The following is a 20,495-nucleotide window of genomic DNA, read 5'->3' as shown; positions in this document are numbered from 1 at the left end:
TTGTTGGGTCTAATAAGAGAGATCATCTCTACTACAAGTCCTGTATGCACTTTTGCACTTTGACAGAAACACTTTTCTATTTTTAACAATCTCAGTGCAGCTCTGAGCCTGGCTTACACACACACACACACACAGCAAAGCCACCTAGACCCAGAACATGCACAAAGTGAACCAGAAATAACTGATGAAAATACACAACACCCGGGCATTGTGTATTTTTTTTTTTTTAAACTTAGTTACAGAGCATTTCGGATTCCTTAAAAGAGCCTGAGAAGTATAAAGGGAGCTTTGCACAAATGAGAAGTAGGCCCTTATCCCTTGGTTTCCATCACGGCCACCCTGCTGTAGCCCTGACTTGTAACAACAACGTGTAGTCCTCTGAGTTAAGTGTGACTTTTTATTTAGCAGTGTCCTGGCATGTCCTCTGCTCCAGACTGCTTTCGTCGGCAGGGGCACCTGCAGATCTCCTTTATTCTTCTGCATTCGCCGACAGGAGTTTTTGAAGAGACGGCGTGTGTCCAAGATCCCCTCTCAGAAGGCAAAGAAAGAGGCGTGTTTTTCACCCCTAAAATGTCTCCTCCTCCCTTTCCCTGTCCCTCTCCTTTGGTTACACAAATCTGTGGCCTTCCAATGGTAAACGGAGGGGGGCATGCCATATAAAATATTGACAGGGCAGTTGCCAGGCTGGTGTGAAGCTAAAACGGAGCGATGCTCAAAAACAGCACGGCTCTCCAGAGTTTTCAGGGAAAGGCATTTAGGAGAGAAGAGGGAGAGCTGTTTGGAGGGGAGGTTTCACACGCAGTTACCAGCCTCTGCTACTAATGAACACAGAGCACTAAATAAGCAATAGGCCCCATGCTCAGACAGGTGAAAAGGCAGTGGGGATTATACAGGAACAGCACGTTTTCCTCTCTCCTATCCTGCAAAGCCGGGGACATGGCAGGGAGCCAGGGAGCGGGGAATTGGCAGGCCAACGGGTTGAGAGGACAGGCCAGGGGTTGGCTTTCCTTGATAGGATGCGTGTGCATGACAGGGGAGCACACTAAACTCAATGCAAGAGGGTGACTGTGCCTTGCAGCACATGGGTTAGATGGATTTAATTGCAACAGCAGCAGCAGCCCCTTGAAATGAGGATGATGGCCTTTGGGAAGTCATCGGTGACTGAGGAGGCTGGACTGAGATCCACATGTCCAAATGCAGATGTGGCAAATAGCTCTGGGAGGAAGGAGTAGACCCCAGTGATGTCAGGATCTATCCTCTCCTCTGTTATCCTCTCTGCCACCGACCAGGTTGCCTAGCCTTGGGCACATCACTTGATCTCTCTGTGGCAATTTCACCATCTGAAAACAGAGAGTAAGTGCACGAGGTGGTGGGGTGGCTCGATACCAAGTGAAGCTGCTGGAGTCACTCAGGACTACAGATGTCCATAGCATGCACACACACACGTTTACTATTTTTATATATCTATATCTATCTATATTTAACTGCTTTCACCAAAACCAGCACTATTCTGTGCCAAGTTAAGGTTTAAGGATTCTGCTACTTCTCCATTAACCTCAATCCTCTACAATGTAGTGTTTACACCTGCCTTCCCCAAAGGTTCACTTTTCACTATAAAGCGTGAGCCTAGCAGACACTTGCTGCATCTACACATTCATTAATGCACAGTAGTTACTGCACATTTCATTTAGTACTTGCTTAATGAAGTACTAAGTAAATGCACAGCAGCTACATTTACCGTGCAGTAGCGCCGAACGCCTTTTTAGTGACGCTACGGTGCAGCAGCCTAATAATACTGCACAGTAGTGCATTAGCAAAGTCTGTCCCGTGATGTGCTACTGCACAGTGTTATTAGGCTACTGCCAATAAGTGTCTCGTGTAGACGGGCTCCTGAGAACCACAAGAAACAGGACTTGAACGTATTAAACATTTCTGAGATGACTAAACCTCTTGAGCAGCCCCTGCCACTAATCTTATAACTTTATTCTCCCCTCTTTCTGTCCAGGCCATTGGACACGTGATAGAAGTACCACAGCAGGTTTTGTTGAGGATCAGTCACCTTTAACCTGGCACTGCATTTTGCATCTGTAAAAATACCCCAAATCCAGATGAACATCTACTTGCCCTAACAGGATGTGGCACGAGGCTTATTTTGCAAATGTTTGTAAAGTGCTTAGAAAACCTCCAAGTGGAGATGCTCTGGCAGCACAGATGTGATTCCCTTTGTGAGCTGCAGTTTATTTAAGTGGTCTGTGGTTTAGCTGTTATTCAAAAGCATCCAAGATGGATGGATAGATCTTTTAATAGACTTTCCCCTTCACACTTTCCAGATCCCGCCTCACTTGCTCTGCATCACGCTACTCTCCAGTCATCTTTCTCCTTGTCAACCTCTTTTCTTTCCTCTTCCTCTCAACTCCCCTGCTCCCATCCACTTGCCTTTCCCTACTATTTCCCTACATGCTAACCTAGCCTCTCTCATACAGAAAAGCTCTCATCTGTCCAACCACATTGTTTGTGCACTGCAGCCCCTGCTCTTTCCCCATCACTTGCACACAAACACCTCTGTCTTTTGGGATGGCTCGCATTTTGGGGCAGGAACTGACTAATTCTGTATTTGTACACCAGCTCGCACAGGGGAGCCCAACCCTGACTGGGTGCAGTATAAGAACCTAGACTCAACCTTCCTGTCTTCTACCTAGTCCCTAAAGCCACCTGGGACCATGCACACTCAGGTGCTTTCAAAAATAAAGACGCTCCTAAGCCTCTAGCATGTTCGGATAACAGCCAATTACATTAGTCCCACAGGATCAGGTCTGTGGTTCTGTCCTCTAAGCCCAGAGCAATTTACAGCTTCCCAGAGTTTACAGAACAACTCAGAAAACGTATCATAGGGACTCGGCATCGCTCACCTGCATCACTTCTCTCACTCTCATTATTGCTCTCTATTGCAATATGCTTTTAAAAACTCCTGATGCATATTCCCCCCCCCCACCCACACACACCATGTCATGCTACTTCATAACCAATTGCTAATTATGTAATCAGGAGGCAGATGGAGAAATGGGGTCCAATCTTGCAGCTGAGACCCCCACTGATGTAAGTTGGCTTGCCTATGTAAAAACTTCAGGACCCTAAGCCCCAGTGTTGAACAGAAAAGGAGGAAAGCCACAACCCAGGCAGCGCACAGTACTGTTTCTAGAAGGAAATGGTGTTTCAGTTTCCCACAAGGCACCAGTAGCTCTTCGAACAATGACCAAACCTCAACTCTGCCACCAAAAATCACATGCTAATGAAATATCTTGACTCACTGCTTAGGGTCTGAGTCCCTCTCAGCTCAAATCGCCCAACTCAGTCCAACTCCATGAACATCTAACAATCAGAGCAGCCTGGTGAGAGCCGAGTTCAGCGTCCCTGCAACCTAAGGGGAGGAATCGCCTCTGATAATAATAGGTAAGGGCCACCTCCCTCATTGCTCTTCTGATCCAGCTACCCAAGAAAAAAACTACAGTTTTTGGGTCCCCGAGGAGAGCACAAACTCAATTTGCACTGGTTCCCTAGGCAGGGGGGAGGCAGAGTTAAGTGCTTTGTTGTCTACTACACTACACCTTTGTTTCCTGGGAGATTTGGGTTAGATTGGCATCAGATGTCAGGGCTGAGTCTGCTCTGCCTTGCTGCAGGGATACCTTTCAGCTGGAGCCTGGTGTGTTCAGGTGTGTTAACTCCACTGCTCCCTCGGAGGCAGACAGCGAAGCAAAGCAAACACCAGTGATTTCCAATAAGTGCATGCCGGTTTAATTGAGATGTTGTGTTCTGCTAATTGACTGAGCTGAGAAAAAGTAAAAAAACAAAAACCAAACCAGAAGTAGCACACAGGTACAGTATGAAACGCACACCAAGTCAGATCTGCAGATGCCTGCTGGCTCGGGGAAAGAGGTATCTTGGGAAACCATATACGGTTTCCTATTGCTCCAAGGACCATCCTGGCAAGCTGCAATTAAAGCCTCGAAAAGAATACTTACACTTCCCGGAGGTTCGGGAGCTCTGTAAAGGCAGAAGGATCGATCTCCGTCAACTTGTTGTAGCTCAGGTTTCTGTTAAAATAAAAGACAGTCGGATCAGCATGCTACAGTCACTGCACTCAGCAAAACCCGGTTGTCTTAATTATTCTGGATTGCATTGTGAGATGATCTGCTGTTTTACAAGAGCACTTAAGAAACAGGGAGAGGGAGGGGGAAGAGAAGCACGTTCTGCTGCATAAACTGGCCAGTTATTGGGTTTTGCTATCAGAACATATGAGGCCTCTCCTAGATTCCCCATCTCCCATTCATATTAATGTATGCACTTAATTTATCTTAATATGAGACAATTAAGTTTACTGTTTCCCTCCTGGTTATTCATAACCACACTCTTGATCACAGATAAACAGATCGTTTTCCATTATAAAGCCTGATCTGAAGCAGTCAGCAAACCCTGTGCTGAATATTTTATACAGACACCCACACATTTTATACACATGCAAAGGTATGAATATAAATAAAGGCATGCTTGGCGTTTTCTAACGGACCTTATCTCACTCTCAGATCTGAACAACTCCTTTTTTGCAGGCGCCCTGTGACGCACCACCGCATGTATATCACCCCAAAAGGCACCAGACGGCCTAGAATAGGGCCGAGGCCAGTGCAAAACCACACTGCAATGAGAATCGCTTTGGTGTTATACCCTCAAGGTCTCTTCCAACTTTACAATTTCATCCTGAGCGGCTGTTACTAGCAAGCCACACACTACAGATAAATCTGCCCGAAGGAAGTGAAGAAGCTACTGATAAGCTTATTAATTAAAACCAAATTATGAATGACATGGGAATTAAACAAGCAAATCATCATAATGTGCGTGATCCCGGCCCGTTGGATCAGGATTTGGGCAGGGAGGAGGCACGGTATCTGGGTTGTAGCAAGTGCACAGAGGTGGGACGTAAGCAGGAGGGACTAGCTTTATCATTACGCTGCTTCACCCCTGCTGCAGGAGATGATCAATCCCTGCCCCAACCCGGTCCTCCCGTCTCCCCTGCAGCCTGCTTGCACCCTCCGAGTGTCGGGAAACCAGCTCTTGCGTCCCCTCGGCAGGGTGCTAGCGGCACCCAGGAGGTGCTGCTGGCCTAGGGGATGATCCAAATGGCCCAGGCTTCCTATACAGGAGCCTGAAGTGCCTCCCCAGGGCAACCCACATCCCTTCACTGCTCAGCACGGCGGCGCCGACAGCAAACGGATGGGATGCAACAGATACCCGGCTGCGTCCGACTTGGGGCTGGGAGGGCGGCGCTGCCGACACGCTGGGATCCAGACTGCTCGGAGGGGAGGTGCCCACTGGAAGAAGAGGACAGCAGCGCTCCTCGGAGAAGGACCTCTGGACAGGTCCTCCGTCTCGCGGGGAAGAGGATGCTGCCCCAGGAGGGAGTCCGGATCTGGTCTCTGCTTCCAGGACACAGCTGCTGCCGAGCTGGATCCGACCCTTAGACACCTTTAAAAACGTTACACACAGTCCAGAGCCCAAAAAGCTTACGGTCTAAAAAGAAAAGAACAAAACAGTAGGTGGAAGAGACGGGGCAAACAGCAGCCACGTGGCTCTTCGGGTCCTCTGGAGCATCCTTTGCGGATGTTGTGGCTGCCCCTGAAAGTCTCAGGCATGGACCAGTGTCCAGGCACAGTAAAAAAAAAAAGGGGGTTTGCCCCAAAGAGCTTGCAAGACTCACAACCCCCCCCCACAAAAGTTTTCCCAGTACTTCTACAATAAGCAATAAGACAGCATGTTGGTTTTTTTCTGGCATGAAGCATCCAGCTGTCCACAAGTACCTGCTGTGAAATCATCTCCAAGAGTTCAGAGTAGGTCCTTAATAGAAACTGGGACTGAAGTAGCATGACTTTCACACCCAAAGAAGCATCTATTTTAAAAATATGCTGTCCTGCAAGCTCCCCGCTCCAGTCTTTTTAAATGCTTGGGAGACCTTTAAATCAATACCAGCCTACAGCAGATATCCCTTCCCCTATGAAGTCAGAGGCATTTATCTAAATAAAAGTCAAGCTGCCGTTTAAACTAGGACTATATTTGCAAGCCAAGTTCATATTCATAGCATAATTACAAATCAAAGTGTAATTTGTCCATAATTGCATTACTACAAAGAATAGTAATAGTAAAAAAAAAACCCAACCCAGCACAATCGCATTTGAGCTTGTTTGTGCCCCAGGCACAGAATAAAAGGAGTGTTAACAAGTAGTGTCCTACAGACCCGACGCACAACGAGAAAGCAGTCCAAGCCCTTCTGGAGAGTTTTAAGAGGGAAATGAGGTCTCAGCTGAGCCCAACTACTGCTGTGGCCGTTTAAATGGGACCTCTGTATAAATGACCATTTACCCACCTGTCTAAGGCACTTGTGTAGCTAAGTGTTTGCCAATTTAGTGCATTTATTTTCACATGTCATGAGCCACCATGGCGACAGAGGAGAGGATTATTGCCATTTTCAGGGGGAAGAACATTGCAGGGAAGTATCCCGGAGGAGGGCTTTCTTGTTGAGCACAAGCAGCATCCTCACACCGCAACACGTTTCGTTTCCCCAACAAAGGCAGGCAGAGGGAATAATTGCGTGATCGTAAAGATTTCAAGCAGGTGAAAGGTTTCCGTGCTCAAAGGTTAATGTCACTGCAGTACAATACTTGTACTGTATTATCATTCCCAGGCCAGAGGTTTGAAGGTTGTCTGTGCCATCGTGCACACATGCATCTCTATTATAACCATATTTTGCCTATGGGGTGAGTGTGAAATAAGCCGAGTACAGGAAAATACACAGCCTGGGAGCTCTTGTACCAAGTGGACGGCTCATGTACGCATTCAGGGCGTGTCCATACATGCAAGCAGCTCAAATACGAGTGGTACAAATTTGTGCCAGAGATATTTGCCTTGGCACACGTGCCCGAACATGCACTTTGGTGTGGGGCAAACTGTGCCACGTGGGGGCAACGTGACCCTGCCCAGCTCTTCCTGGATCTTCAGCCAATGGAGCTAGAGGCTGGGGCCAGTAAAGGTGTATAAACATGCCGCAAGAGGCACGTGCGCACTTGTCTGGATGCGTCCTCGGTGTTTCAGTGAGACCAGAATTGTTCCCTTTTACATGAAGACGCCAGAAAAATTCTAGTCTGCCACATCACTAAACAGAGGGCCTTGCCTAAGAATTCAGGTAGGTACCATACGCTCCCTCCAGCAGGGCTTGCAAATGGAAAAGAGACATCTGAGGCCCAAGAGTCGGGCTGCAAGATGAAGAGTCCGGAAACCTGGGTCTTGCTCCTGGCTCTCGAGCTCTCCTGCTGGGTGACCAAGTCTCCACCTCTCCACAGCCTTCGTTTTCCCTGCCACCCTTCGTCTGTTCGGGTTGTAAATAAAAATTGGTGTAGAGGCTGTCACCGTCTGTACACTGCCCGCTGCGTGAGGCCCCAGGCCTAGTTGGGCTTGTCACGCAAATCGAGAAGGCGGTGCGAAAATAAAGGTTACTTGCATGCAGATGTTCCCCAGAGTCAAAACACTGGCTGTGAATATGAAAGCCCGTGGATAACGTTCACGTTAGCTTCCGCACACTGGTATCCCACCCATGGGGAGCAGAAATGCCAATGAGAGTACTAGAAAGAAATGCCCTCTCAGTTTCTACCCTACCCGAGGCAGACAAGGTTCTTTGGGTAAATCCGGTATCTTTTATTAGACCAACTAAAATAGTTGGAAAATTTCTTCTTTGCAAGCTTTCGGGTACAACCCGAGCGCATGAGTGCAAGAGGAAAGCGTATTCAAACAGATCCATTTGCAAGAGGAATCCCCTTTTCTGATGTTGGGCCTAACTATGCTGACTGGTTCTGGTGCTATACACTACTGTTGCTGCCATCAGCATTTGAAGGGCTCTTAATACTATTAAAAAAAAACCAAAAAAAACCTATGTCCAACTTTCCTCAAAAGTACCAGCAATTTACCTTCTGCCATCCTCAAGGAAAGAAAAATCAAAAAAAAAAAATCACCTACTGTGGTTTACCTACAGCCCCATAATGCCTGAGCTCAGTCTACATCTTCACTGCACAGCCAAGTGATTAGCAACTGGGTCTAAGCAAGTACCAGCATGAACATCCCATCAAAGCCCTACGGCATCCTTGCTTCTTCCACATTTAACTGGGCACATCTGGAGGACAAACTGGGCACATCTGGGGGACACATCTGAGATTCTTTGTGCTGAGATACTCTAGGACAACCTAATACTAATCAACTGTGTCAATTATAGGAGAGAGCTTGTCTGTCCTGCCTGGAGCATTACTTTTAACTAGTGTGCATACTTCACTTCTTCCTTGTATTGGCCAACCAGGTAGGTAAGCTCTCCCTGCCTCTGTCAATCAAGAAGCCGTGACTGAGAACCAAGACAACGGCACATCGGCGCACGCCCTTGCTAGGGGTGTTTGTCCCTTCCTTGGAACGACCAGCTCCTTACGTGGTCTCGCAGCACGGCACTGCGGATGGCTGCGCTTCGCGAAGAGGGCCTGAAAGACGTCAATGACCATTTGCGCTGGGGTGAGGAACAGGCTAAACCGTCAGGTGCCCAGTTCCACCTTCTCCCACGTGCGTGAAGAAATAATGCTGGCACATCAAGTCGGGTTTGGCTGGTAAGGGAGGTCAGATTCTCAGGGGAGCTGCAAGGGTCTCTATTCAGTGGATGGGATTCCCTTTTCACCCATCCCAGAGATAATCATGGTGGAAACAGCACGCTTTGTGCACGTGACTATACATAGATATAGATTAGACCTTTGCAAAACACAAGTTACTGGCACTTCTGGTTTTCTGGAAAAGTACACTGTTGGTTTCCAGCGTGACATAATGGTAAAAGAGTTGATGAATGCCAGGAAAGGCAGCAGAACCCCCATTCCCTACAGAAATCCATGCCGCAAATGTGCTGTCCATCTAGCAGGGATAACATACAGTCACGAGAGGCTGCAGGTGGCTAAAGAGCACACAGTCGCAGTGCGCCGGGGAAGTCAAAACTGGTGTGCCTGTGGACCATTTCTATGCTCCCCCGTCTCTGGGCAAGCTGAGCATTTGGTTCCCTCTGGCATCACCAAGAGCAGCCCAGAGGCTGCTGTAACTCTACCGATTGCTGCACCGCATGGGAGAAGCTACCACAAGGCCAGGTTTATCAATGCCCCCAGAAGCCCCACCACCCTCGGTGGAGTTGCATAAGCCGTTCCCCTCGCTAATGAAGGTGAAGAGCATTTATATTTCCACATGGGGCATGTTATTCCTCCAGTGCCTCCTGCATCTTCCCTTGAAAAAGTGTCCAGTACTGTGAGAAACGGGACACACCTGCCTGGACAGGCCACATAGCCAGAATAACAGCTCCTGCTGACATGGTTGTGTGTGGCCAGGGGTCAGACTGGATATGTGAATCTATCATCCCAAGGGCAATGCCCCAGCTTAAGCACACGCTAGCTTTCGAGTGCCACGTAGGCACCAAAGAAGTGCATATTCTAAACGTGGCTTCAGTACCCAAGAAGCAATACCCAGCTGCTAGGAGCAGATGCATCAAGCCCTTTAATGTAAATCTTAAGGCAAATAATGCCTGGGCTGGAATTTGATGCAAGGCAACATACATTTGATCCTCAAGATTCAAAACTTTATGTAAACCTCTTTGGCAACTTTAAGCAACTTAGCATAAGCAACTGTTTTTGTCCGCAAGAACGAGGAGAGCTGGTCCCTGGCACGCAAGCATCTGCGCATGCAAATTGGGTAACTGATCGCCAAACCAGCCGATCTGCTTCCACCATGATGGAGGCAAGCTGGAAATTTAAAGAATATGATCGTTATCAACACTTGGAGAGAGGCAGAAAGAGAGGCAGAGAAGGAGAGAGTCACCGCGTCTTCCACGATTTTGGCAGGACAGAAAATCTTTTGTAATAGCATTAAATAATATCAATCTACAGCGGGAGCTTCCGAATTTCTTCAAACAAGGAGTTCTTAGACACTTATTCGTGTCTTTAGAAGGACAGAGGCAGGTTATTTTAGGCACTTTGAAGATTATATAAACATGTTTGCAAAAAACCCAAGATCAAGTTTCCTTCAGTTTGAATAATCTTGGCAAAACAGATATGGATTTATCTGCGTGGATAGGATTTCTACTAAAAAAAAAAAAGCGAGTTCCCCAACTAATTTAAGGAGCGTACAGTGCAAAAAAACAAAAAAGGTGTTAACTAATAAACTGCAATTACATGCAAAATATTTGTATGCATGTATCTGAGGATCTCAAATGCTTGCAGATGTCGAACTAGGCTTCAAGCCCTCTAGGAGAGAGGTGAATCTATTCCCATTTCACAATGGCTTGCTCCTGCTCTGCTACACCCAACAGGAATTTTGTCCTTACTTAACTGGAGCAAACTCGGGTACAGAAAAGTGAAGAGATCCGACCGCCACCTAGCAAGTCAGGGACAGAGCCAGGACCAGAGAGCCCAGCGTCCTGCTTTACCTCCTAACCCAACCCATCCCACTGAACCCCCTGGAAATTTCACATTTTGGAGATGTGACTGGCCTTGTCCTGCATTATCAACCAAGGAGTGATCTCAACTTAGAAAAAGAAGTAAGGAGAGACCATGCAAAGCCAAGAAGGCCGGACAAATTATTCACCTTCTAAGAAAACAGCCATCGCCGTATAGTTAAGGGCAGGCCCAACACATCCCGTTAGGACTGCATGCTTCATCTGTACTGCCTAAAGGAAACGCCATCCCTTATTCTCTCGGGACGCCCAGAATCACCCCAAAAGCAAAAAACTCATTTAAAAAAGACAGGATGGGGACAGCTAAATAAAAATCAAACTTGATTTGGCTGCAACCTGTTTTGCTTGTATGACACAGAAGGCTCTTGGTCCTGCCACTGAGACCAGGGGATACAGGATGGAGAGTTACGTCTCATCCACAAACTCCCCGTTCAATCCTGTTCTGTGCTCAGGGTTTACAGCTCTGCTGAATTCAAGTGATACTTGATGACCTTAAACAACACAGGCCCTAAAACCAAAACCTGCGAACCGCACATGAGCACAGTTGTCATTTGTCATTTTGTCTTCTCCTCTAGAAGCCAAAATGTGCCTGGTTTAAAATGCTGAAACAGGAGCTAAAAATCCAGTTGTCTAGAAAAACCCACAAACCCCACCCCCCAACAAACCCTAGTACATGAACTCATTATCCCCAGGTCCATTGACATGTTTCTTAGCTGGATCAATGATTTTTCCAGCCATACTTTTCAATGAAGGTTCCCTGCTGCGTGTTTAACAAACTACGCCTGTTCATTACAGATTAACAGCTGGATAATTTACTGTACATGCCCGTCTCAGCGTAATTGCCATATTCCCACTAATGGATACCCAACATGCGCGAGGCGTATTGATAAATCAACATTCAATGCCACTGACGGTTTAAAACCCTACTCGCCGGCAAAGCAAATATTTTCATCTGTAAATTGTGCAACTCCACCATGGCAGTGGACGATAAACTAGGTTAAATCTTTAGCTCTCTTTTTTCCCTGCTTTTTTGGAGGTGTGACAGGCCGGCGGGACTGATAACAACCTCAACTGCTGGCAACCTGAAGCGTGGACCACGTGACTTCGCAAAACCCAGCTGTGGGCTATAGGTCAAGTGCAGATGGGAAGAGAGATAATTCAGAAACTCCCTGTACACTGTTCAGAAGTTTCCATGGTTTAAGAAAACACTGTAGGTCAGCAGTCATTCAGTGACATCCAACAGTCATATATTTGAACATGTGTTTTCTGCTAACACACAAAATTGTGATGACTTCTGCACTCTACAGGGATTCAGATGGCTTCATAATGTCAATAAAGCGTTTTTGGTAACTTAAGAATGTTTAACTAACTGGGAGAAAAATCTGGCCGGCACTGCACATCTCTGTCGACTTACTGGAAATAGTCAAGCAATAAATGCATCCCCGGATACAACTCTGAGGATGGCGCTAACACGAGACCTAAAGAAGCTGCAAGACGCGCGTAGAAAAATATTCCTTCCAAAACACGGCACGTTTGTAGTAAGCCACGGAGAGAAAGGAACGCCCTCGAGTCCGCTTTCTAATCGAGAACGGGGCAAGCTGGTCCCCGCTGCAAGTCTGGCTTGCGTCTTTCCCGGGTTGCGGCGGACGGAGGTCGTTCCAACACGACACGCATCCCGAAAGACGTTCTGGATTATCAACAGGAGCTATTAAAACAGACACCTTTTACTGTGGACACGTACAATTAGCTTAACAGGCTCCACACGTTACCATGCAGGGGCGGGGGGCGGCATTAGTAGCCACTAATGAAATTTAATTGAGAAGGCGTTGAAGAAACCATTCTCCGAGCTACATACAGCCTCTCCCACTATTAATTTTGTCGCTAAATCTGCTCTGTGACGGTGCTTTCCCCACGCGACTCCCGTGACTTCTGTCAAAACGTGGCTCGCGAGCAAACTGGGCAACAAAGCCGATCTCTCTTCCCGTTACCGGCAGCCTCCGCCCACCTACGTGAAAGCTAAGCCCGATCAATCATTAATTCTTTGGAGAGGGCAGAGAACTCGCTAAGAGTGTGTTTACTCATCTTTTGATTCTCTCGTTGTTCTTCTTATTAATAGTTAATCAGGAGGGAGCAGGCTGCCCCAAAAAACACATTAACTTGGAAACAGCACAAAGGAATACTTGTGAGCTGGTTAAAACTAGTCAGGCAACAGGAAAAAAAAAAAAAAAGAGGGCTTATAAAAACAGCACGCAGATTTTCTCCTTGCAGATTTTCTCCTCCAGCTTCAGAATACAAGCTTGCCAGCTGCTGTACTATGACTTTCCTGCACTTGCCGCTTGTTCCCAACACAGCAGACAAGTTCGACATCACTTTCTGCGCTCCTGAATGGTTTTAAGGAGAAGGCAGCAGTCGAGCGAGTTTCCCAAAACCAGCCGGTATTCGGTCTTTGGGCACCGAGCAGGGCCAAGTTACTCCGACACAGCAAATTAATATTCTCCTTCTTGCATACACGCCCCACGAATGTGTCGGACATCAAATCCGATATCTTTTATTAAACCAACTCAAATACTTGGAAAAATATTTGAGTTGGCCCCCAAAAAAATATCTGATTTACCCAAAGACCCTCATCAGGCCAACACGGCTACAACCTGCACCCCTGAACCACGAATAAGTCACACATGCCTCGAAGCTGCTAATTAGCATTAATTTTAGCCGGACAAGGATCTTCTCAGATCCACTGCAAAGCTGGAGACAAACTAGGCATCTCTGCCACGATACCCAAACTCCAGCGATCTGCTTGCTCGGACACCCAGCCTATTTTGGTGTTCCCAGAGAAGGTGTATTGGGCGGAGGAATAACACGAGTTTCATCAGGAGCCCAGCCAATTTTGCAGCTTGTACATGGAGGACAAGTCCCTTCCTGAGCCCAGCAGCGATCTGCTTACATCTGGAAGCACATTTGATCGCTCCCAACATTAGCACGCTCTTCACACAACTATCCAATTAAAAAATCCAGCTAGACAACTCGAGTTCCTGGAGCAGGCACTTCCGCTGGCTGCCAGACACATTTTGAAAGAATTTGAAGATCATGCTGGCCGACTTGCAAGAGCGCTTTGAAAAATCATTATGTCTCTATTCTTCAAGGCACGAGGGTGAAGGATAAAGTAGGAATGGGATAAATTGCAGGCCAGAAGCACCGGAGGGTGCAAGGTCTAACTCTAATCCCTGGGAGGTGTGAAAAAATGTGTGGCAGACAGCTCTCCGGTTCTGCTTTAAAAATAGTTTTTTACTGTAATGAACAGAGTTTAAGGGCAAAATCTGCACTTTTTTTTTGCATGAAAAGAGCAACCCTGTAAACTGGCAATGGCAGATGAAGATGTGTGGTTTATATAGGCATACGTCCTCAATCCTTTTGAGTAATCAATGTCCAATCAAAATACACTTTCATTCCAAGTGGTTTTATAAATTGCCAATAAAGCACCAAGCCATTTAATGGATTTCTAACCCAAATTGGTAGCTATAATGGGTCCAGATGACTCAATTTGTTCATTTTCAGAGGAAGCCCTGAAACAAAATACTAGAAATAAAACCACACGCACCAATAAAAAAGTTACAGAAATAGACATCAAGCAAATCAAGTGTTTTGCCCCCTTTATTTTACCTGACCTTCCATGTGTTTAAACTCACCTTCAAAATGGAGAAGAAAATGCTCCCACACAGATCGAGAGGGAAGTAAGAGCTATAACGTATAGATTTCTATACATTCACTGAATAAGCAAAACAAGGCCCACCATGAAATTATCTTTAGCAAGACACTAAAACTGCAGCAGCAGTTGAGAGTCAAATTAACTGCTCAGATTAATACACATCCTATTTTAAGTCACAAGCAGGATTTTTTTCCCCCCCTTAGATAAACTCTTTTTTTTTTTTTTTTTTTGCAAGTGGGCCAATAATGTATACAGACACTCCTTCCCCATTTTCCAGTATCACCGATCACAGCATAGGGGTGCATCGCCTAGTTACGGACCATGACCTGCTTTGCCTAACAAACTTAACGGTGTACTTCGGAGGTTACTAAGCAGCAGTCCATAAAGCACTTGCTGTTGGCGGCACAGCGCTGGCAGATCGTACACCATCTGACACACATTCGATACCGGACATTGATTTTCTACGTACACGATAGCTGTGCTTACCCCGGAGGTGGGATGGGACTGTACATGGGATGAAGCATTCATCCCCAAGACAAATCTCTCTATTCAGAAGTGGGGAAACTTCAAGACCCCTCTTTGGTCCCTTAGGACTCTGAAAACTCTTGCATAAAATCATGCCACCGTTATCCAACCATGCTGGAAGTGCATGACTGCTACCAAGAGTGCAAGCACTAGCCTACGAAGAGCTCTGGCAGTCTTACCAGCAAGTCGGAGCAGGTTTTCAGGATGCATTTACCCCAAGGATGGCACTGAAGCCCATACCTTATGGCTTGGAGACGGGTACAAGGGTTTCTAATGCCAAGTCAGGCAGATCTGGTTAGATGCACAGCAAGAAAGCATAAGGTCACCACTCACCATTGCAGCGAAAGAAAGGTCTGATGAGCATGAGTTTGGGACAGCTGCATCGTTCATGACCGAGTTACGCAGGTCGTCCAGAAGAGTGCCAGTAGAAATCTTTATAGCACCCTATCCCATCATATAATGCTGCATGTTTTACAGAAAATTTATTCTGGAAACGTGTGAGAATTTAAAGTTTTTATTGATTCTATTTTTCGACTCCTTTCACTCAACGCCAGGCTCCTCTCGTCATGCGAGACGAACTGCTACAGACTTGGAGGGAGAGAAAGATTATAGCTCATAAAATTTCAGAAAGTTCTTCAATGAGTTTTTCATACTTGCAGTGGTCTGATACCTCAAGGCCTTCCCCGAGGAAAAGCAAGACTGCTTCCAAGATAAAGCTCAGTGGTCATGACTAGCCCCGAAGCACTGTTTGTACTCTTAGAAGTGACTCGACCCGTGGGCAGAGTAAAGGTGAAATGGTCAAAACACAATCAATGCAGCTATCACAAGGCTTGGCAATATTTCACAAGATTATCCTTACAACAGGTTCTTCTGTTCCTGAATAGCATCCTGTGAGCACATGCATGAAAGCAGTCCCCAGGAACATTTTGTCAGACTTAAAATGGACCAAAGGGTCTGATCCAAAGCCAACCGAAGTCAATGGAAAAACAACATTACAGACAGAAGTGAAGACAGATGCAAACTTTGAGCTGCAGGAAGAGTCCTGTTGATACCGATGAGTCTATTCACAGGCTCCATGTTAAGCACACGCTTTGGCTTTGGGTTCAAATGGTGGTTTCTCATTGATTTCACTTTGGCTTTGGAGTGGGCCTTCTGCCAATGTATCAGCCAGAAGACTCCCAAGTTCCTTGAGTGCGTGCATCTCACCGCGGTCAAGCCAAGGAACAAAATTTCCTTGTGTGCATTTCATGCTGTCAACCTGGGAGTCTTTCCATGCGTGTTATGGGTGGAAAGCCTTCCATTTTCTTTTGCCATAGGAAGCATGTAGGTAACCAATTGCTTGTAAAAAGGTATTGGTTTGAAAATGCTATTTAATTAATACACGCCATCTTGTTTCAGCTATTTTTATTGGATGCATACTGTTACACTGTGATATAATGATATCTCTCTAAATGCCAAGAACATAGGGATTGTTTTTTTTTAAAATATTAATATATATATTAAAGCTGCTGCAAAATTAAATCATCATCCCCGGTCAGCTCGAGTTCAAACTACGCTAAGCACCTTCAAATTGGGTTAGAGGTGTTTTATCTGCCCCACACTACACCGTCATGGTGTCTGTGAATTTAACCCACTGAAAAACGGTTGCTGATAGACATTCGTTGTCTTATCGAGGCCTCCTTGCTGGGCGAAAAAAAATGCATGGATGAAAGGTGATCCCATTTCTCCTCATTATGAGTACAGCTTTCTAGCCCTCCAGTTTAACCCATGGACCACACAGCCTCATTAATAATTTGGGAAACTTGAGAATTTGGCTCCCTGGAGCTTTTAACACGGTAGCAAGAACCCTATGCATACAATGACTACTTAGGAAATGCTGCGCCCTTCCCCAAATTCAAGTCATCAGAAAGTACATGCCAGCCATACAAATCAACCGAGATGAAAGTTTCTGCCCTTTTCCTACAAACCAAGTGACCCGATCGCAAAACCCCATATCCTTTCTAGTGCGCCTTCACTTGATTTGGCTACAAAAACGTCAGGAGCTAACAAATTATTGCTCATGCTACACTTGTGTGGAGGAATAGACCAGTGTGTTGGCTTTTTGCCAGCACCTTTCACAACTGCAGAAAAGAGATCCCTTAAAAGCACGTATATAAAGGGATATATTTTGGCATTTGTTGTTCTGCCTACAGGGCATAGGTGTGTAGGGTGCTTACAGGCAGAGCGTAAGACGGCCCTGTCTGGAGGGATTTCAAAGTTAATCTCTATAGAGAGAACCGGGAGAGAAGAAATCGGCTCACGTGGGGATTAGAAAAAGAGGGGTTTGTGGCTCGCAGAAGGGATGTTGTTCCAGGCACAGAAGGAGATGAAGAAATATCAAGGTGAAACACTCCAGCGGGACCCAAGGCACCAGAGGGGCTGGGTGGGATGAGATGGAAGTGGTCCAGCTTCACGGGAAGACAAGTATAAAAGGAGGTGGAAGAAAAAGGAAGTCGGTGGAGCTCATGGCCACAGCAACAGAGACGGGCTCAGCACATGGAGGGGAGGGGGAGGATGGTCCTATGGCTTGGGAGACCTTGACTACAGCTCCTATGCAAACACTTTCCTGCACGGCCTCAGGATCTCACCACCCTCAGCCTGAATTTTTAGAGGTGCCAGGTCAGCACTTTGGCCCCAAACCATTGAAATCAGGACATGCAAAAAACAGAGGAAACCAAATTTAAGAGGTCACTTTTAAAGCCACGAGCCTTAATGCCTTCTCAGCTCTCCCGCATGTAAACTAGGGTTCTTCAAAAAGTTTATGAAGACTTTTGATTCTCTGCAGCAAAGAAGTGTGGCGGGGGGAACAGCGTGGACCTCACTGCCACAGGATTTCATTGAGGCCACAAACTAAGGAGGATAAAAAGAAGAGAAAAAATGGGCATGAATGTCACCAAGTGCATTAGACAGATTCCTGGGAAAGAGATGGATGGATGGGTGCCTTTCCGCTGCAGGGCATAAATCAATGAATAGATGCTTCAGATAGAAAAACCTACCCATAGAAGAAATGTCTTCTTTATCTGCTGTGGTGGGGGTTTTTTTAGCTTGACCTGAAGCTTTCAATACTGCTTACTGCCAAACACAGGGAACTGGGCTAGATGGGCCACAAGTTCAATACACCACACCATTTCCATGTTCTTATAGGAGTTTTTTTTGTTTAAATGGGATATTCAAGCCAGGCTCACTGCTGCCGCCTATAACACCATTTTCTTTGATTTGTCATGGATGGTGACATAGGAAATATTTGGAATAAATATCTAGACCGGGGTGGGCAAAATGCGGCCCGGGGGCCAGATGCGGCCTGCCAAGCCATTCTATCTGGCCCGCAGGGCCCCTAAAAAAAATTTAGAAAATTAATATTTATCTGCCCTGGGCTGCCTGTCACGCAGCCCTCGATGGCTTGTCAAAATTCAGTTCAGTGGCCCTCTTCCCAAAATAATTGCCCACCCCAATCTAGACTCCAGCTACTATGTATTTTGTGATCCACTGTATGAAGAAAACAACAACAGCAACAAAAAGCTGAGTAAAAATACATTGCATTGCGCTTTGTAAAGGAAAAAAAACAAACCTGTAACGCAACTGGAAACATAATACAGCATTTCTCCAACAAAATCTACAGGAAATGGGTCTGGAGAAGTTAGCTAAGTGATACTGAACTTTCTCCAGAGTATTGTATAGGAAATAACACTGCAGAAATGACTGCTTGATTTAACCTTTTGTCCGGACTACGCTAAGAAGCAAAACGATGGCGGTATCTGGCTGCTGTTAATTGCTGTCCAGTGCGCTGAAGGAGAGAGATCAGCCGATGTAAAAAGTTCTCTCGACTGCTCTCAGAAATACAGCTGCTTCAGGAGCGAAGCAGATCGAACTAGTCTCTATAAGAAACTTCTGCTTCACAGTAGCTTTGCATTATGTTTGCTCTTTTTTATTTATTCGGGGGGGGTTTTGTTGTTGTTGGGTTTGTTTTTTTTTTAATACAAGCACATGAGGAAGTAAAGAAGTTACATCACCGTGGCTTGTCAGGCTGGAGTCAACCTGTATACTTAGCAAAGAGTTTTGCTCCTTTTGTTAACAGGGCACTTGGGAACAGTAACCAAAATATTCAGGCTCACTGCTGCTGCGAAGTCCTGCGCGAGAGTTGCACAAGGGCGACGATCCTTCGGGCACCTGTGTTTGCTTTGCGCATCGTGTTCGCCACCCAACGCCAAGCTGCGTTTTAAAAAGCGTTGCTGTCGGTGCCACCTGTACTAACTCGTTAGGGGGGTTCGTAAAGCTGCGACTGCTGATGAAAAGATCTTTTATTCCCAGGGGGCATCTTACCGACGGTCGCCTGCCAAGATCTCTGGTGTCAATATTTGTCTGGAGCTGTGCAATCGTGATTGCATAAACCGAGGCAAGTCCCCCGCCCTCTCCTCTCACCCCCCGCTTAATTCTCCCATTTGGGAAACTTGTCATTGCAAAGCCCTGGCGCAGATTTATTTGCAGCTTGGATTTCTTTCTTCCCATCTAATCTTAAGGGAGAGGAGTTACTTTATAGCCTACCTGTCTTGTCATCAGGAACCCTGATATCTCCATCTTAACAGACCTCACACTATGCTGTCTCCGAAAAGGTGAAAACAGGAAACAAGAGCTTTAATTGCATTTCCAGAGCCCTCCATTTTCCCTTCAGCAGCAAAAAGCTGAGTTTTTAAGGCAAAGACCTGCAAACTTTGGACGATTCACATGTTCTCTGCAATGTCCCTTAGTTGGGATCAGGCCGAGCAAGGCCTCGGAGCCTCACCAATGAAAATATGCTTCACAAAATCCACAATGTATTTGGCACGTGCGTATTAACGCTGGAACGAAAAAGAAAGAAAGAAAGAAACGGGCCTCAAAAATCATCCGTCTAAAGCAACAAAGTAATCCCCTGCTTATGAAAGCCAGAAGCCGCAATAAAACACTACCCCTCAGCCGCCATTGGGAAATGTCTGGATTTAGGTTTACCAAACAAGCGGGGAGAGGCAGTGTCACCACACGTGATGGAATCACAATCAGCCTTGTTAATTAGTGCTGGTAGTTTGCCATTAGCAGGGGAGGACAATGAAAATGGTTGTAAGGCTGGGGGACAAGACTTGGGAGGAGAGGCAGAGAAAAATGGGCTGATTTAGTCTGCAGAAGAGAAGACCGAGGAGGGATTTGATAGCAGCCTTCAGCTCCCTGCAGGGGGTTGCAAAGAGGATGGAGCTGGACTGGTCTCAGTGGGGGCAGATGGCAGGACAAGGAGCAATGGGCTCAAGCTGCAGCAAGGGAAGTTGAGGTTGGATATTAGAAAAAACTCTCTCCCTAGGAGGGTAGTAAAACACTGGAAGAGGTTACCCAGATTGGCGGTGGACTCTCCATCCCTGTACGTTTTTAAGACCTGGTCAGACGAAGCCTTGCCTGGGATGATGTAGCTGGGGCTGGTCCTGCTTGGAGCAGGGGGCTGGACTAGATGTGACCTCCTGAGGTCCCTGCCAGCCCGAGTTGAGTAGGATTTCCTATAGCACAGTGCTTAACAGTTATGGAAACCAGTCTCTTTTCCACAAGTAACCCCGATAAAAGTTTCCTTTTCACTATTAACAGAAAAGGTCCTGAACAAGTTTATAAGCTTAAATCGCCATGACAACACATCAAAAGTATCCAAAC

At 46.3% G+C, this 20,495-nt stretch overlaps 1 protein-coding gene across 3 annotated transcripts in view; it reads right to left on the bottom strand.

Moving 5' to 3' along the window:
* LRIG1 (leucine rich repeats and immunoglobulin like domains 1) overlaps window positions 1-20,495 on the bottom strand; it is a 103,943-nt gene that overhangs the window by 58,819 nt on the left and 24,629 nt on the right. For all 3 annotated transcript variants that reach the window (XR_016438496.1, XR_016438497.1, XM_090022119.1), the window contains exon 2: window positions 4,020-4,091. Coding sequence is in view for 1 of the 3 variants with exons in the window: in XM_090022119.1 (XP_089878245.1) it covers window positions 4,020-4,091 (72 nt within the window). In the remaining 2 variants the exon portion in view is untranslated. The remainder of the gene's footprint in view (window positions 1-4,019; window positions 4,092-20,495) is intronic.

Source organism: Crocodylus siamensis, chromosome 11 (assembly GCF_052110815.1).
Source record: "Crocodylus siamensis isolate JL-2025a chromosome 11, ASM5211081v1, whole genome shotgun sequence".
Classification (NCBI taxonomy): Eukaryota; Metazoa; Chordata; order Crocodylia; family Crocodylidae; genus Crocodylus; species Crocodylus siamensis.
This window is presented reverse-complemented; position numbering and strand designations above follow the sequence as displayed.